The sequence below is a fragment of the Chrysoperla carnea genome, chromosome 4, assembly GCF_905475395.1.
Source record: "Chrysoperla carnea chromosome 4, inChrCarn1.1, whole genome shotgun sequence".
In the NCBI taxonomy this organism is placed as follows: Eukaryota; Metazoa; Arthropoda; class Insecta; order Neuroptera; family Chrysopidae; genus Chrysoperla; species Chrysoperla carnea.
In genome coordinates this window covers 35,007,450-35,026,456 of record NC_058340.1, presented here as the reverse complement: position 1 = coordinate 35,026,456, position 19,007 = coordinate 35,007,450, and the positions used below count along the sequence as shown (strand labels likewise).

Here is a 19,007-nt window from a genome sequence, read left to right as displayed (position 1 = left end):
TTTCTTTTCTAAATGTAACAGAATAAAAACATGTTAAACAAAACACTAGAATTTTGTGAAAAATAATACAATCCTGATTGATTGTATTAAATAATAACACTGAAATAATTGATCGTAGCTTTTTAAGACAAAAATATAAACCAAATCAAAACACTTTTTATATTTTTTATACGTGAAGAACAAACAAATACGTATCTTGGAGGATATTTATCTCATAAACAATTAAAACTGCGTAAAAAATCTTACGCACCAATCACCTAGTTATTTTAAGTAAGGAATTTATTTTCAGATTCTTCCAAACGAAATTCTAATCCTTAAACTTTTCACTTTCCATTAAAAAAAACTTAAAAAACACAAAAAAAAAACTATTCGATATAAATTAATTTTGTTGATTGTTAATTTATAAAAAAAATCATATATATTGTAAATAATTTATTATTATTATTATTTTTTGTTAAAAATAATAATTATTTTTTTGAAAAAAAACACTTTAAGTACCTACAATTTTGTTTTTAATTTTTATTATTTGTTTTTAATATTAATTAATTAATTGTAATTAATTTTTATTAATTGCAAATATGAGTTAAAAACAATTAAAACAAATCACACTGAATCAAAATGCAAAAAATGATTTAGTTTAAACCTAATTTTTTTATATATTGTGTCTCTATTAATAAATATTATGTTTAGGTAATTAATAATTTTTCTTATTTATATTTACTTCACGTAAAAAAAACAACAAACAATTTTGTAGAAATTTAATGTTAGAACAAAACATTATTATATTTGACTCAATAAATAATCGAACAATAAATATTGATTTTTGTTTATTTTTTCAAATCAATCAGAAATCCCTTTCCTCAATGTTTAGTGTGGATATTGCATAGAAAAAATATAAAATTGTCTAACATGCGATGAGTACCACACTGAATTTGGGTGATTTTATTTTTCAGGAGGATGAAAGAGAGTATAAAATTTTTCGTTTTTCGTATACGATTTTACTCGATATTTCAAAAATTACTCTCCTAATCCTTAATTCGAACCGGAAATCCTTTTCTCAATCTTTTATACTTACTTGTTTTGTCTGAAGTGTGGATATGACCAAGTCCGTAACTAAGACGTGGCAAAGGAGGCACTTGCCACCGGCGAATAAAAAATAGAGGCGCAAACAAAACGTATATTTTATACATAAAAAAAAGTTAGTAAAGAATCATGAAAAGGTGCTCATTAATTTACACAAAGTCATAAAGTTAAAAAATTCAATTTTTTTGATAAAACAGGTAAATTTTATTGGAATTTTTTTAAAACCACTAATTTTGGGTCATTTTTTTAAGGTGTGATGTCAATTTTTCGCTGGTTGTTATTTATGTGATTAATTCCGGAACCAGAACTCCAAATTTTTGAAACCTATTAGAGCTAGATTAATTTTGATCACAAATTTGAAAAGTATGACCCAAATTTAGTAGAATTACAGACTTGGTTTATCAAAATTGGAATGTGATAGAGCAAAAATAAATTTTTTGTAATTTGATGAAGTTTAAAAATTCCATTTTTTTGATAACACAAGCAAATTTGATCCGATCATATTGGTTTTTTTTTTTTTGAAACCCACTAATTTTGGGTCATTCTTTTCAGCTGTGATGTCAATTTTTTGGAAGTTATCACAAATATGATTAATTCCCGGACCAGGACTCCAAATTCTTGAAACCTATTAGGGCTAGATTAACTTTGATCACAAATTTGATCAAAAACCGTGTTTTCACTTTCTCCAATATTATTTCGTTCTAAGATATTTGTAAGTATAGCTTTAAAAAATTAGAGTTTTTTTTTAATAATATATTTTTATTTGGAAAATATTTAAACAAAAAATATACAAATTTGTGTGCAAATACATTATGTATATGAATTACATCTTATTAATTAAAATTATTTAACAGTTTAGAACCCAAATATTGTTCATTTTTAATGTAACCAGAATGAGAAAACTGATTCCCAAGGAAAATCCCGGATCCCTCGATCTCCTTTTAAAATGAGTAAATAATATTAATTTTTATTATGGCGTATTAATTCTGTAAATCGATATAAAAATGTCAATTTATTAAAATTAATAATAACATTTAAGTTTTTTTTAAGTTGAGATGAGAAATATTTTTAAAAAATGGTTCAGTCAAATTATTTTCCGTTACTTCTACTAATTCACTAAGAGATGGTGCACAAATAGATTGTACTATGCTAATTTAAAAATTGACCGCGATGTAACGGATCCCTTCAGACTCTCACAAGGTTCGCAAGAGTTCTGGACACTTGGATAAAAGGTGACGACCATTGTGAAAACTTTCTGTTTAAAACATAATCTACGAACCTTGTATTTTTGTTAAGTTATAGGTTATCGGTACTTTATAAAGATAATGGGAACAAAAATTATTGTACTTTTTATTAAATCGAAAATATTGTCTAGTATCGAATAAACTAACAAAAATAATTCGACTAGATTTTATTCTAAAACGAAACTAGTTTAACAGTGAAATATTAATCCGAATTATTTATTAACTAATTATAAATTTAGAAGTAGGTAAGCGTTTTAGCAAAATCTTCAATCGTTACTTTAACAACAATTTTAAAAGCCTAGACTGGATTATTTACCATTTTTATTTTTCCAATACAATAAATATTTTTCTAAAACGAATTTCACATCCTTTAATAACATAAACTTCTTTTAAAGGAGCTACCAACAATTTCATCGTCAAGATGATAAAGAGAACATATTTCTTAATAGCGAAAATTTTCTACATAAAAATATAACAAGCGTTTATATTTTATTTATTTTTTTTATTATATATATATATTTATTTATATATTTATTTATTTTTTTAATATGTGCAAAAATTGGTCAATGAGATTTATTATTCTACGTACTTATTTAATGATTTGTCAAAAATTTAGAACATGAGTTTATTAGGCCTAAGGCTTCATATGTTTTTTTATTATACTATAGGCACTCTACAAAGGGGTTCATAAAAATAAATTTAGAAAATAAAAAGTTTTTTAATTTTAACTTTTTAAGGTAGTACCGCAATATCGAAGGTCAAAGTGAACTATTATTTAAAAAAAATTTATTCACATGTTAATTTTTTTGTAACATTATTAATTGTAAAAAACAATAGGGTATAAATAATCAAAAATAAATCATGAAATTTGAAAAAAGTTAAAATTTATGTAAAAATATACTTAAATATTCTGATTTCGAGTCATAAAAGTGCTTTTTTCTTTTAAAATATTAAAATTAAAAATCATAATTTTTAAACTGTATATCACGTGACCTAAAACGCGGGTAAGCCTTGCTGTGATGTCATAGCGGTATTAGTCATAGACCATCAGTTAGTTCAGTGTAGACAGCTGGGTATAATATATACATAGATAATAAGTATTTATATTTATTATAATCAGATGTCTATGAATATATCTGTCAAACTTATTTGTGTTATTTCGTATAGTGATACCCATATTGCGTCATCAAATTGGATGCCCGCGTTTTTGACAGTTTAAAAAAGGTTTAAAATTTAATTGAAATTTTTGGCAAGAAAGTGTGTGTATTTTTCCGAAATAAATTTTTGGTGGCTTTTTATTAGCAAAATCAACATTTTGAAGTACTTTTTCAAAAATAGTGGAATGCCCTATTCAAAATGATTGCTGATTTGACTTAATTGTTTCCCGCCTCGATACTGCTATACTACATTAAATTGAGCAAAACATATAATTAATCTATTTTGAATTTACGTTTCGACGTCTTTTTTTAGTCTTCATCAAATTATTTTTTATTTTACAATAGATAGTTAAATTCTCTAACTTTATTTTTAAAATAATAAGTTTTCATTTTTATGCCCTGATGAGGATGAAATAAAGCCAACGAAACGTTCGATTTTAAAATAAGCTTATCACAAATTTTTCTAATGGAAATAATAATAATAAGAAAATATAAGAGTTGAATTTTTAGATAAAGAAGTTTTAGACCGAAATTCGGGTAAATTAACTAAAATGTACATAAATAGGCCTGATTTTATCGCTGTTTAATTTACGTTTTAATGTAAACTTATTTAAAATCCGTTGTGTTTGTGCCTATTTTAGGATGAAAATGAAATTTCTTTACTTTAATGAATTTTCACAAAGTGAAACTCTTTTTGATTAAATGTGTAACGAATTCTTTTACAAAGGCTTTAAAAATGGTGTCAAATGATGTTTAAAGAAAAAAGTTAAAACAGCAAGCAAATAAAAGTAAGCTACGAAAAACACAGCCATTAATTTGACTTCAATAAAAGTAGTCAATAAGTTAATGATAGATGATATCCATTCCCATTAGAGGAATTGTTTTGAAATTCTATTTAAAGCTTTAGGCTAGAAAAACGATCTTACCTGAGATAAATTAAAAATCAATCCATTTTTCCGATAATTAAAGAAATTTCACTTTTATCAAATTTTAATATCTAAATTTAAAATTTTATTTTGAGCAATGAGAATTATTTATTTAAATATTAATTTTTTTCTAAAAATTTACTTAAATTAGACAATTAATCATTATGACAAGACCGAAGTTAAGTTGGATTAACTTTGAGTTAAAATTAATGTTATATTTCTAATTTAAAAATTTTTTGTCATTTATCTTAAATTCAGCCTTGCATGTTTATATGATAGATCGAAATGCATTAACAAGATGAGTAAAATCTACTCTGCAATATTTAGATGAAAAATAATAAAAATGCGGTTGAATAAAAACAATTAACTCAAATTAGTAACTTGAGATTGGAAAATAAATCTCGGTCTCTTAAAAATTTAACCGAAAAATATTTGGGTTCGGGATGTAAAGACGAGAAATGTAATATGTTCAAGAAATGTCATATTCGATGATTTATCAATTTTCCATTCTTGTGTGAAATTGACACACACTGCATAATATAGTATTTTACCTTTTAGTGCAATAATAAAAGCTTGTACTTTTTTTAAGTGAGAACTTCTTTAGTCGCGTTTATCGATTTTATTATATTAGTTTTTTATTAGGCCGCAAAAGTTTGGTAATCACCATGGTTTGGATCGTCACCTCGGAACCGACATCATACTACATGACAACATACATACCACGTTGAAAGCCCAGGTTCACGACCGATCACTGAAGCATTGGACACAGTCAGTATGTTTACAGTCGCAAAATTTGAAAAGTAGTCGATGAATTGACTGATTATAAATACTTTACAACCCGAAGTTCTCACGGGAACGAATATTAAACAAAATGAAAAAAGTGATGAGAGTGATTTTCTACCCAAATAATTCATATCAGACAAATTAGTAACTTTAAATTATTCATACAATAATTACCGAAAAAATTCAAAAAAACACAGTCATTCCAAAGTTCCAAGTTTTCACTTCTGTCAGAAGTCCTCATAACTGCCTAACTTTTTTTATACTTATTTTTTTTTACAATTTGGTTTATTCAAATACAATAAATATTAATTATAATACAACTAATAACATTTAATTTGATCACAAATCATCTAATCTCTCCGTGTTTACAACCCGAATACAAAGGGCTCTCGATCATATTTTTAGATTACTGAAACTATTTTCGCATGTTTTTGAACCAACTGAATAATTTCCCAAACCCGAATTTCTTTTAAATTAATAAGAGTAGGGATGGGTAAGTTGTATCAGTTTTTGTGCTCTACACATTGTGAAACATTTATCTAATTTATTATATTTTTTCCGATTAAAATATTAAATTTTGAAAAATATGATATGGCAATTTTATCACTGTCTTTGCAACTATTTATTTTATTTTTTTACTATAATGTGAAATTATTTGAGCGCTTATGAAACTATTAAGCTTTTTCTTTTGTTTTTATTAAATATAGGAATTTATTATCGGACATAATTAATATATTAAAAAAAAAAAAAAAAAAAAAATGAAAATAAACTTTTTTTATTTATTTATTTCTAAGACTTATAATTATTTATTAGACATGAACACCAGTTCGATCTCGAATTTTATTTGATAATTTCCTTGTTGGATCACTCCATGATAATCGTAATGAGTATGGTGTTGATGCCTCCGATATTTTACCAGTTGAATTTCCTTTTTCTTCAGCAATTTGTAGTAACTAGCACAAAATGATTATTTAAAATATTTGTATATTTTTGTTTTGTGAAAATTGATTGATTTTAATTGGAAAGTGTGCTTACACGTTCATCAATTGCTCTAAATTGCCATGACCAATTTGCTCTGTATAAAAATGGTCGATGATCAAAACGATTATCATCTGGACTATATGTTTCTGCATGATAAGAAGGTGTCAATACAGTCATTTTATGACGATTAATTGCATAACATCTGTAAAATAAAAGTTAAATTTTACTTCAGCACTTTAACGTGGGATTTATCCCTATTTGAAAGTAAATTCTGGGGAAAAAGTATTGGAAGCTGATAATTTGAAAAGCAACAACAATGGCTTATGCTTAGTATACACAGCTGAAGGCATAAGTTAGAAGTGAAGTAAAAATTACTGAGATTCACTACTTACCGGAAGAAATGTTTAACTTTTTCAGCAACTTCAGCGGGTGTACAATTATCATTCCATTGATACAACAATTTACAAAACATTGAATATGGCCCACAATTTTGTTGTTTACGTAAACGCCCAAACATACTTAATTCTTTGTAGGTCATACCCATATCTTGTTCATCGGTTTGAGTTAGAGCACCGTCATTTAATGGTTCTAATTCTGCGGTTGGTGGAGCTTCTACTATTTCTGATATCACAGGTATATTAAATCTATCACAAAAATACATTTCATTCAATTAAATTATCTTTTTTTTTTATTTCTCGTGTGAAAATTATTATTAGTATTTAAACCAGAAACAATACCCTTAAAGACATTATAAGTCTTTCCATTTTGATACCAAATGAGCCCAGAGCCAAAATAATTGTTTAATACTTATTAGTATAGTATAAAAATAAGATAATTACAACAAAAACTGATTTGGAATACTTCAACTTTATCATTTTGATAGGATCCTAACGAATTTCGGATATCCATGAAATGATAGAGTCTGGTTTGTTCAGCAGTTTGCTTTACTAAATTTGTAGGATAATGTAGTCATATTTGACGCCTTCTGTTTTATTTATATTTCGGAATTCCAGAATGATTTTCGATATAAAGAATCTTAAAACATATATATTGAAAAACTTTATGGTTTTGTGTACTCCTTTTTAGAAGCTAGTAGAGAACTAACAAAACTTTGCAATGTGCTTGTTTTTTGAAATTTCTTTAAGTAAAAGAACAATTACATGAGACAGTGATGTGGAAATGCTAAATAATTTTTTAGAACTCAAATGAATCGATTGGGAATTATAGCGCGCTAAATGGTAAGGCACTAATTAATTTACTGAGTGAAATATGTTCTGATCAATTAATTAAGATGGAATGTCGCCTTTCTTCGTTACCTATTTTACTCTGAGCAAAGAGTAACAAGCACGACTTGCCAATATTTAGATGCTAAACAAAGGTTAGAAGGGGTGTTGAAACTAATCACACTATCTGATTGACGTCAGATCAAAAAATTTTACATGAGCTGAAACATCACTCAATCTTCTTCCGAACATTTAGAATTTTTTTTTTGATCTTATTTCTCAAGATTCCATTATAATTATTATTTACCCTTTACCATTAAAAGTTTTAGTAAACCTCACCTTTTATTACTCTCACCGCAAATTTCATGCGATTAAATTTTGAAATGGTTGAATCAAAAATGTCTACTTACTTATCTTTCGCATAATGTAAAAATGATTTTAAATCTGTTTTTGAAATGCCACCAATAGGATTTATATCAGCACTAGAACAATCATATTTAGTCATATAGCCTCGTAATGCTTCATCCACGTTCGCTGATCCTAACACTAATAATCCACCAGGTCTACCACGTGACCATAACATCAATTGTGCTAAAAGATACGCAAGTACCATACGCAAGCGTGCTTGAACATTTTGTAAAGCTAAATTTTGACGTGCACAATCACCGCGTGAACGGAATTGCGGTACTAGTGATGTTAACGATGTAAATATACCAAGTACAGCCGAAACAGCTGTATCAATATTAATATTTGTATGAAAGCTACCGATTTGTGACGCTAAATCAGCTGCACGTTTTCGTGTTTCAACCGAAGAATTTTCAGTACCCATATAACATGTAACAAACAATCGCCCACATAATTCCTTCGGATCTTGTGGAGTGTATTCGGGTTCACATAGAATTCTTCGTATATCGTACAGAACTGTCGTATCTCCTCTAGACACGGCATTTATAATTAAATGACACATAGAAAACACTATACACGCTGTACTGGCTGAATCGACGCCCCCACTCAATGGAAGGAAAAAACCACCTTGACCTGATCGTCTTAAATAATCCCAGAGCCAACATGCTGGTCCCAATGCGATTTCTTCTTGTGGTGTATGGTATGTACAATCAATTGGTTGATGTGTAGGTAAAGCGAAATCAAATGATTTGGATAATGCAAAATCGACACAGATTCGTGGATAGCTCGGTGATTGTGTCGCTTCTTGATTGCGCGAACGAATTGCATTACGATATGCACGAATATCTTCTAAGTCTATCGTAGCTGTAATTACTTCCTGAAAATAAAATTTGTGAATTTAGCCCCAGTTTATATTAATGATATTTTGTAACTTACAACTTCCTCAAGTGCAAATTGCTTTCCACGACTAATTATATCACCGTTTAATGCAATTGAGGTACAGCCATTAAAATAAACACGTTGTCCATCGCATCCACGTAAATTACTAAATAAATAACAACCACCAGCTTTCATTGTGGCCGATTTTACTAAATCAACTGTGACATATGCTTTACGTAGTTCCATATAACTACCAGATCCATTTGCTATAATTTCCACTCCGTCTAAGCTCATTGGAATGTGTTGACTATAAACAAAACATTTTTAATTAAGCAAGGAAATTCGATAAAAGCTAATGGAGGTGAAAGCTGATGGAGGTACAAATTCATTGGCATACCTGCAAAAAACTCACCTTAATCATCAGAATTTTGAGAAAAAAAGGAAAACAATTTACTTATTGCAAGTTCAAAAGCCAAAGTGGATACCGGATCATTCTAGCGTGAATTTACTGGTGACAGATTTACTGATATGGTTGCAACAAGTCCGTCTTAATTATCGGAATTGTAGGGAAGCACATAAAATGAAATTATCATATAAGTTGAAAATAAAATTATCCATTTTCAGTTGTATGGATAAAAGAGGCGAATAATTAACAAAAATTTTTGGTATTTTTCTCTATACAGTAATGCAGCCCGGCACAGAGTGAAAAACAAATTTACCTAAACAAATTTACATCCCGCACATTCAAAAGACAGAGTTTTTTATTTACCTGTTTGGAGTCCATAATTCTTCACAAATTTCATATCCAATACATGTATCCATTGTAGATATAACAGCATCACCAAAAGGCACTACAGTTTGTTGTGTTATGGCAGTGATCATACGAGGTAAATGATATTCTTCAGTTATCCGTGATTTAGTCCATGCAGTGAACCAACGTGTTTCACGATAATTACCATCATCACATAAAGATTTTTTAGGTCTAATTAATAATATTTTCGTATTGTAAAATGCTACGCGACAATTATATGTAACATTTTTATGCATTACTGGCATACCAACATCAATTAGCATATCACGACATATTGGTGATAATAATAATTCTGCTAATACTTCCCAACTATGCAACAGTGTATCGGATTCTAAAAAATGATCTTCACAACTGTAACCACTACAAAAATAATGAAGTTCAAATTAAATTGCACAAATAAATTCGATTAATTTTATAACAAACAATTTTTCTACCCAAGAAGGTTGAACCCAAACAGATTCTCATCAAAAGCTTTTATTTATTTAATGCGTTACTCACTACCCTTTCTAAGTCAATACAATATTGGTCAACCAATTCTCTAAAATAGCAAAGGGTTGCTGATATTCTCAAAATTTTTCGGGGAGTCTTAATGTAAGCCGAAGTTTTCCAATTTCGTACACAAGCTTAACTAGTCCAGTTATATTCCTGAGTAAAACAATTTGAAAACAAGCCGATATAATATGGAAAGAAGAACATATTTATTTGTGACAGAGCAAAACAGTTATGGCCAAAGTAGCATCTAAGGTGATTATATTTTATTTTCAGAGGGTCTGGTTTGTAGACAAATACTCTTATCTTTCTGACCAGCGTTTCTCAAACTAATTTCGTCTATCACCCACTTCGAGAATCAATTATTTTTCAGTGCCCCCTACATATATAATTTTTACCCGATATTTTATGTTTTAATGTGAGCAAATATTTAATTTAATATTAATATTAAATTAAAAATTAGCCATACCACCCCCCCTGTAAGCCTCTAGCGCCAACAAACTAGGCGTTATCGCCCAATTTTAGAAAAATTGGTTTAGACCTATCAAAACACCAAGAGATATAAAAAAAGATAACCGACAACGAGAAGGAATAGGATATGATAACTTGTTTAGCCATTTTTTGAAATTGATTGAAATCAAAACTTGTTTGCGATTGTTGTACAACTCCAAATTATATAGTAAGTAATAGGGAATGGCTCAGCCATCAGTTATCATAAGATCTACTACTAACTTAACTAACACATGCCCGTGAAGTATTTTTTAAACAGATGTCTAGGTAAAGAATTATACTAATTTTCTAACGATAATAAACTTTTGGTTGAAATCTCCAATATTCTCGAACAAACAATATTCAAAATAAAAAAGTTTTTACAAGCCCTTTGTGTCAAAAGCATTTTTATTATTTTTAAAAGAAATAGCTATGTACAGCTTAAAGTTTTACTTTTTAAAAAGACGCAATATATAGCTGTGCTTTGGGCATATTAATTTAAAGAAGGTTGTTTTAAGAATATTATTTCAAATTTGCAAATCGTTGTGTTAGGCTTCGATCAGAACAAATATACAAATTCGGCTAAATATTTACCATATTTCCAATTCCGGTCCTGTTCTATAAGCAGCACCATACTCTTTTGCATCTTGTATTGATTGTAATATTCTCGCTAGATTTCCTTCAAAATCTAATGCCCATTGATTTAATGTACATGCTGCTAAACAAACTTTTCGTCCCATTTTCTTCGATTTTCGTTTTTAAAAATAATTTATGATCTGAAAACAAATGAAATAACAATATTTAATTATAAAATGTATAACTAATTTAAATTTTAAGGTACCTTATTGATATTGGTTACCATGGTGATAGGGTAAACCTTATTATTAGGTAAGTTTTACTTTTAAATAATAAATGAAGAAAAACGTTATTTAATTTTATCATAATTAAAAATTGTTCTAAATACAAGAAAATTATACAAAGAGGGTTTCCTTATTTTTTTTAATTATAAGAATAGTTAATAATATTTTAAATTGTTTTATTGTTAATGAGATCTATTTTCTATACAGAATGTTTTCGTTAAGTATTGCGATCTCAAGGTTTTATTACGCATAATTTCTCTTGAAAAATTTTCTAATATTCTTATGCCTAAAAAATGGTGCAAGATATTGTTCGGCTTGATTCATTATTATTGTTTATTCGTTAAAAGAAAAATTAACCGTAAAACTTGAGAATTTTCTAATCGAATAAATGGTTTAGACTTACTACTACACGTATTACTACATATAAATAGCCGTAGTTTACGCTGTATGTATCATATTAAAAATCATCAATTATAATCGAGAGGCCATGATGTAAATAAATATCGTATACCTACATGATTAAAAGTAAACAAAAACAAAAAGTAATGCAGATTATTGTTTATTTTTTACCTTTTTTTTTTTTTTAAATAACTATAAAAGGTTTTGTAAAGTAGGTTTTTAAAAATAGAATAAAAAGTCTATCAATATTCTTCTATCTAAGAGGCAAAATCCTAATTTTATACCAGCAAATTATAAATAACAAACAAGTGAATCAGATTTTGGTTTAATAATCCCGAAACTTTTATTACCTAAGAAGACAGAATAACAAAATATGGATAGGTACTCAATTTTAAGTTCATGGCATAATAAAAAATTTACCAACTTAAAAGTGTACTTTTTTCATTACTACGCTTGCTCAGTGGTGTTGGGCTACACAAGGGCAAATCCCACACAATTTTTTGACATGTAATGCAAATAATCCCAAAACATTTACGCCGGTTTGATGCCTGTTGTTATTGAATAAGAAAATATACGTATAAATGTAGCTGGTACATAAGTGATGGAGACGAAAATATAAAACTCTAAGAAAGTTGGATTTCCTCGCCCCATAGCATCCAGCATTTTGGCCGAGGTTTGTATGCCATTTTCCTTGATCGCTAACCGCAGATAGGGTCTCTTAGGCAGCATTTAAGTCGAAGAAGAGCTACTTTTGTGGGGTTCTAGAGTGTTGCTATAGTATCGACGCACGACCGCCCATTCAGCCAGAGATCAAGAAAATATAATTTTATTTAAACTGTATATAGTATCTTAATATTGAAATATTTTTCACAAAACAATAAAATTTAAAAAATTTCTCATTTTATTTGAATAAAAGGAAGATATTATTTTTAATTTAATTATCACTGTATCATAAACCCTGACCTCAACGTTATATCACATAAAGTACATTTTTCAAACACCACAAATGTACCAAGCCCCATATATCACAAATATTTTCGAAAAGTATTTTTAAACAAACTCTTTATCTCAAAAAGAGCTTAACATTCAGTATTTTAAAATGTAAACAATTTTTCGTGGTATTCATTTTCTATATAAATAATTCTATGAAAATATATAAAGTTATTTTAAATATTAGTACAAGAAAATATGATGAAAATTCACACTTAAAACAATTTTATAAAACAAACATTTAATAATTTTAAATGGAAAAGGTATTACAACACCACGATATCACACGATAATACCACACCGATCACGATTTGACGATGATGTTAAATAAATATGCTTTGTAAGGCCATATGTAATAACCGCACATCGAATTTATCATGTATGGTTTTTGAAATGAAAAATAAAGAAAAAAATGAAAATGTACTCTGTTTCGAGTATATGAAAACAATAAAATCACCAACAGTTTAAAATTCCATTGAATAGATTTCCTGATGATTTCATGGCCATAATACAAAGACCAAAAAAATGCTGAATTATTACCCCGTTTGAATTCTGACTTATTATCCACATGAATAACTTCCGAATACTTCCAAATATACAGAGTTATACAAAAAAACGAAGTCGATATCATATTTTGTTCGCGAGATATCGATCGGGAAAAACAACTCCACCAATTCGACCAAATGTTATGAAATTCTTTTCAGATCATATTCCCGTTAATACGCTTCGATCGACACCTCAACGAAGTCGATATCACTTTTTGTATGCGCGATATGGATCAGGAAAAAAATGACCACGAACGTACATACGTGCGAAAACGTATACACACATACTTCTTCTCCAAATTGGTGTTAATGGCTTGTCATGACCATGAAACGTAAAGATATGTTGAAAATTTTGATTTCGTAAATCAGACCCATAAACCATCCATTCGAATTTCATTTGAACGGATTTCCATTACAATCAGTTCGTTTTGGAAGAAATGGCATTTTTGAAGTCTGTTTTAATATTAACGAATGTAGTTAGCATAAAATTAGGATCAATAATTAAACAACTCGAACCCACCTACAAGATTACAAATTTTTAACTATAATTTCCGAAAAAAGCTCTGGAAATTAACATTTTTTGCATTTCCAAATTCTTTGCCCGTTTAAATACAAAACAATAAATTTTGAAGGGTTAAACTGATTGTGTTGTGATGTTAAAACTAAATCGACAATATTTCAATTGTTTGCCATTCCCTTGTTTGTAAAAATGGGAAGGATGAACTAAAATTGATTCTAACAATAAGACCGGTACTTTCATATTGCCTTAGGCGAACATGCTTCGTAATAATATTGTTTAAACAAAATATTATACGGTTTAATATTTATGTTTAACGGAAATAGAATTATTTTCTAGGTATGTGCCACTATGGTTAAACAAAGAACTTTCTAGGTACTTAAAATCAATTAAGAATATGCATTATATTTTTCTATACTTTAATCTTTTTTTTTAAACGTCATATTATAAAGTTAGACCATCAAGTCATGGAGAAATTACCAAGAGGAAAACAGAGATCTCCGAGTAGGAGCCTTTACTGATCAGGAGTGGAAGAAATATGTCAAGTAAGAAGTGACGTCGAAGTCAAAGTCGAAGAGTTTTTCTGGCCGGAACGGGGACAATTTATGCAAAAATGGCAAGAAATGCTGCTAACAGATAAAATGGATTCACTTTAGATGAATTGATATTACCAAAAAGCAACTTATTTAACTTGCTTCTGAGCCAGGAGACAACTACTCAATCAAATTACACAACGAAATAAACAGCAAACTTTTGGAGGAGAAATATAGGGAGTGGAATCAGCAAATAAAAATAAAAATGTAAAAGCCATGAAATTCAGATCCGTAATTTATGGTGCTGAAACTTTTGAACATAATAAGCTAAGAATATTCGATTATTAATACGCTTTTTAAGTCTGAAGGTGGAATTTTTTGGTAAATGATTAACTCTCAAAAAGTGTAAAACAAGAATTTTTGATTCTATTTTTCAATTTTTTTAGTATATTTTAGCTGGAAATAAATACTGTAGAATAAATATAAATATAAAATTTTTGATTTAAATTCGGAGATAATAATAGAAACATAACAAATAAATATAAATAATAGTAAACAAATGAAACTAAAAACAAACAACACCTGGAAAAAATCAAAACGCAGAGAGAAATGAAATGTCTAGAAGTCTAGACTACAACATGACAACTATTTAAAGCTCTGTTTTAAGCATATATAACTCTTGAAAAAAAATTTATGTTCATCGTACACATGAGGTGAAGGACTTGCATAAAATATACGAACTCATTGTTAAGTGGTGAGTTCAACGTAACTGTTGGATGTTCCATACGAAATCGAAATATATGATAGTTAATCCAACACCTTTATAAAAAAAAGTATAATAGTGTTTTTATTATAACATAAAAACTTTACAATTTTAACGAATTAAGGATGACCGTCAGCCTAGAGATAAAATTATTGCCCGATTATCCGTAAATTTTTGTCATCATTCTTGGGCAACAATCTTATCACGTGAATTCCTTACAAGTGCTAATCATTGATCACTTACGGCTTAGTTTGTTTACCCGGCAATTCAGGAGGTCCTTCAGAAACAAATTCATTACATCGGCAAACGGCCACGTGTTTTACTTTTGTAGAAACAACTCCCTAGCTATTAAACCTAAGCTAAGAATTTCAGACCTGAATATAGATGCCTAACATGATTAGTATAGATGCAAAACTGATTAAAAACAATTCCCGCTATGTTCAATTGTGGTAACAAGACCTGAAATTTTTAATTTTCTAAAAATTTAAAAACGGTACGGAATCTACGAATGCGAGAATTGAGCTAATTTGAAAGTATTAGAAGTGCAAATCATTAAAATTATTAAATTTATAATAAAATTAATTTTATTTAGCAGAATAATATATACATTATTTCATTGACAATATAATAATAGACTTTTAAAATTAGAATACAATTTTTTGATTGATTAGAAATTTCTAACAATAACCTGTGTTTTGGATATAAATACAAAAAATATACCTACGATAATAATTCGTTGTCGTCTTGATAAATGAATTATTGTTCGAAGTATTTTGTTTAGAATAAAAAAAAAATTTGTAAAAAGAAAATCAACAAGAAAGTAAGGATAAAGTCAGAATTGTTTATAGAGACTATAATAACTATTGGATATAGGTAACTCTTATAGCCATACAATGCCTTCTAGTTCGCCTGAAATGAAAAAGCTTCTTCTTTGACGTTCTTGTATCTGACGGATATTAAAGCCGGCGATAGACCTTCATTGATTATTGTTTTTAATACTGAAAGGGTTTGGATCAATATCAGAAAAATTAGAATTTTTATAATAGGCGATTGTAGTAGAAAGCAGATGCAGAAAATGAAATTTACTGCAACTCAGTCACTACAACTATTGTCGAGGAAATAAGGCATGTGACTCGAAAGAAATAAGGCATGTAAGCTGATGAAATAAGGCATGTAGTCTGAAAAAAAACCGTTTCAGTAAATTTTTATGGGAGCCGATGAAAAATGTTTGTCTCAGTGAACCTACTCTACAAAATCATATTCAAGCGAACGTGTGCTTTTCCAATTTATGCACATAAAGTGGGACAGAAGTATTTTACTTTCGGACATTCATTTTATTTAACATTCAATTTTATATTTTGGACAATTCTAAGCATTTTTTAAGTATTGACGTTTTTTACCTAAACTCACTGTTTTCGACATATATAAGTTACCATTGTTTCGCTAACCCTGCTCTACTAAAACCATAAGCGATGGTATGAAGATGTGCCAAAATGTATACTGGTTTTAAACATAATCAAGTCTTAAAGTCATAAAAGTCTTAAGGTTATAGGTAGGTTCGCCTGTTACAATGTTCTCTTCGATTTCACCATAAACAATTCTTACTGTATGTATAACATGAATCAGACGATATCACATACACACAAAATTTATACCAGAAACAGGGGTATTTTTTTCTAACATTCTTATAAACTGATTGCTGTTCGTATTCTCTGGTTCTGGTTCTGGCATGCAGGTAGCCTGCAGGTACCAGGTACACACATATTTAACACAATAATTTAACATATACAATACAGGTACATAATACACAACACAATAACAACATGTTATTCATGTATGCCATTCATTTTCTTTGGTATCTATTGATTTTACTGCCATCCACATGATTTAATCAGAAAAATAGGAATCAAGGAAGAAATTCTGTAAATTCTATGTGTTATCTTTAAATATAAAACAACAATAAACTGATCAAATATAAAAATGATGGAAAATAATACATTAAAGTAAAAAGATTTATTAAGATTTTTGAAGTGAAAACTTCTTTAAGCACGTTGAGCACTTTTTGAGTGAAAACAAAATCATGAAACTAGCGTCATCGTCACATAACACGTCATTACACTTCATTCGGAATGTAGAGATTAAGCTTGGTTAACATGGGTTCTGTTTGGTTAACATGGGTCTGTATTAACGAAAAATTCTAAATAAACGTAAAAAAATCGAAACACTAAATATTATTTATAATACAGTGAATAAGCCGGAAAAAAAGTGTCGGTAGTAGAAAACTTGGGAAACAGCACCGATTTTTTTAACATGATTAAACATTTTATAACATGATTATAAATCGGACCCCAAGGAACATTCCGCCAACTTAACTCACTGGCAAAAATGGTGCGATTTTCGGCAGATGTGACAGATCGGACTCGTATTCAGCGACCAAAAATACCAACTAGATGACAATTTTAAATCAAAATAACCATTTAAAAAATTTGGCCTCTTGTTGGGGCCCTATGGCCCCTTATGACTAGGTTAAGTTGACTGAATGTTACTTGGGGTCTTAAAATCGGTGCTGTTTCCCAACTTTTCCAATGCATCCCGGCTTATTAGCTATACTATTAAGCGTACATATATAACGTACCTATTTTTATTTATTTTTTATCCAGAAATCACCAAAGTTTGATGATAATAGAAATTACTTGAATCCGTATTAAAAAAAAAAAAAAAAAAAATATATATATATATATATATATATATATATATATATATATATTTTTTTTTTTTTTTTTTTTTTTTTTTAATATATATATATAATATATAATAATATATATATATTTATATATATATAATATATATATAATATATTATATATATATATATATAATATATATATATATATTTTATATATATATATATATATATATATATATATATATATATATTAAAATTACATTATTTATTGCCAATAAAAAAAATTTCATTAAAATTTCATCCTACTCAAAATAAAGCGTAGGTTTGTTTCATCCATAAACTTATTAAATGAAGAACTCAAAGCGGTTTATAATTAGAAAATATTATATTAACGTTATAAAATAAATTAAATGTGTCATTTAAGTTAATATTTAAAAAATACTAATATTATCAAAGTATGTGTTTTACATTTTTTTAAGTAAGAAAATTAATTAAAATTGTATAATATTTAATGGTACTCATTAATCACATAACGTAATATGTTCAAGGCCAATTTTGTGAAAAACTTAACTTGATACATCCAATTTTTTTAGTGTATAAAGCGAAACGTCTGTTAATCTTATTATATTTTATGAATATGTTTCATATAGCTAAAGATGTACAGTGTTTATCAAAAATACATACCCCAAAAAATTATAAGTACGCTAAAGTGGACCTTAGAGATAAAGTACTATCTTACTTTAAGTACTTTTGCTACCTATGAGACAGCAAATCTCTGATTCAGAGAGGGTTATGGAAACAATTTCCCACTACAAAAATAAACATTATTCAACTATTTTAATTAATAGATCCTAACCGCAATATAATTGGACAACACGGAGCTGGAATAATATATCTGAAAGTTTTCTTTGGGATTTTAAAAGGAGTTTTTGTCTCAAATTTAGATAAAAATCATTCACTAATCTTGATTTAAAAATAAAAAACTCGGGGGTTCCTAAACTGGAGCAATGTCTTTAGTAGACGGATCCAAAAAATAAAAAGAGCCAAAGGTGTTTTGGGACAGCAGATAGGAATTGTGTAAAAAAATTTTAAAAAAAATCTGTTGACGTGAATGGGCTATTATTACTTCAAGATAATAAGCGATAAAAAAAGTATTAGTCAGTGTCGTACAATTTTTTTGTTTAGTTCCCACACACCAAACGCGGGATTTTTAGGGATTTAGTTCCCACACACCAAACGCAAGGA

At 28.3% G+C, this 19,007-nt stretch overlaps 1 protein-coding gene across 1 annotated transcript in view; it reads right to left on the bottom strand.

Moving 5' to 3' along the window:
• Nucleotides 1-5,971: 5,971 nt before the first annotated feature.
• The window catches only part of LOC123299135 (glutamine-dependent NAD(+) synthetase), a 60,443-nt gene continuing 47,407 nt past the window's right edge, over nt 5,972-19,007 (bottom strand). Inside the window, exons 2-8 of the mRNA XM_044881388.1 lie at nt 11,065-11,246; nt 9,451-9,852; nt 8,739-8,988; nt 7,808-8,679; nt 6,567-6,818; nt 6,229-6,376; nt 5,972-6,146 (exon numbers count right to left, since the gene is read on the bottom strand). Coding sequence (XP_044737323.1) covers nt 6,003-6,146; nt 6,229-6,376; nt 6,567-6,818; nt 7,808-8,679; nt 8,739-8,988; nt 9,451-9,852; nt 11,065-11,210 — 2,214 coding nt within the window. The 5' untranslated portion in view covers nt 11,211-11,246 and the 3' untranslated portion in view covers nt 5,972-6,002. The remainder of the gene's footprint in view (nt 6,147-6,228; nt 6,377-6,566; nt 6,819-7,807; nt 8,680-8,738; nt 8,989-9,450; nt 9,853-11,064; nt 11,247-19,007) is intronic.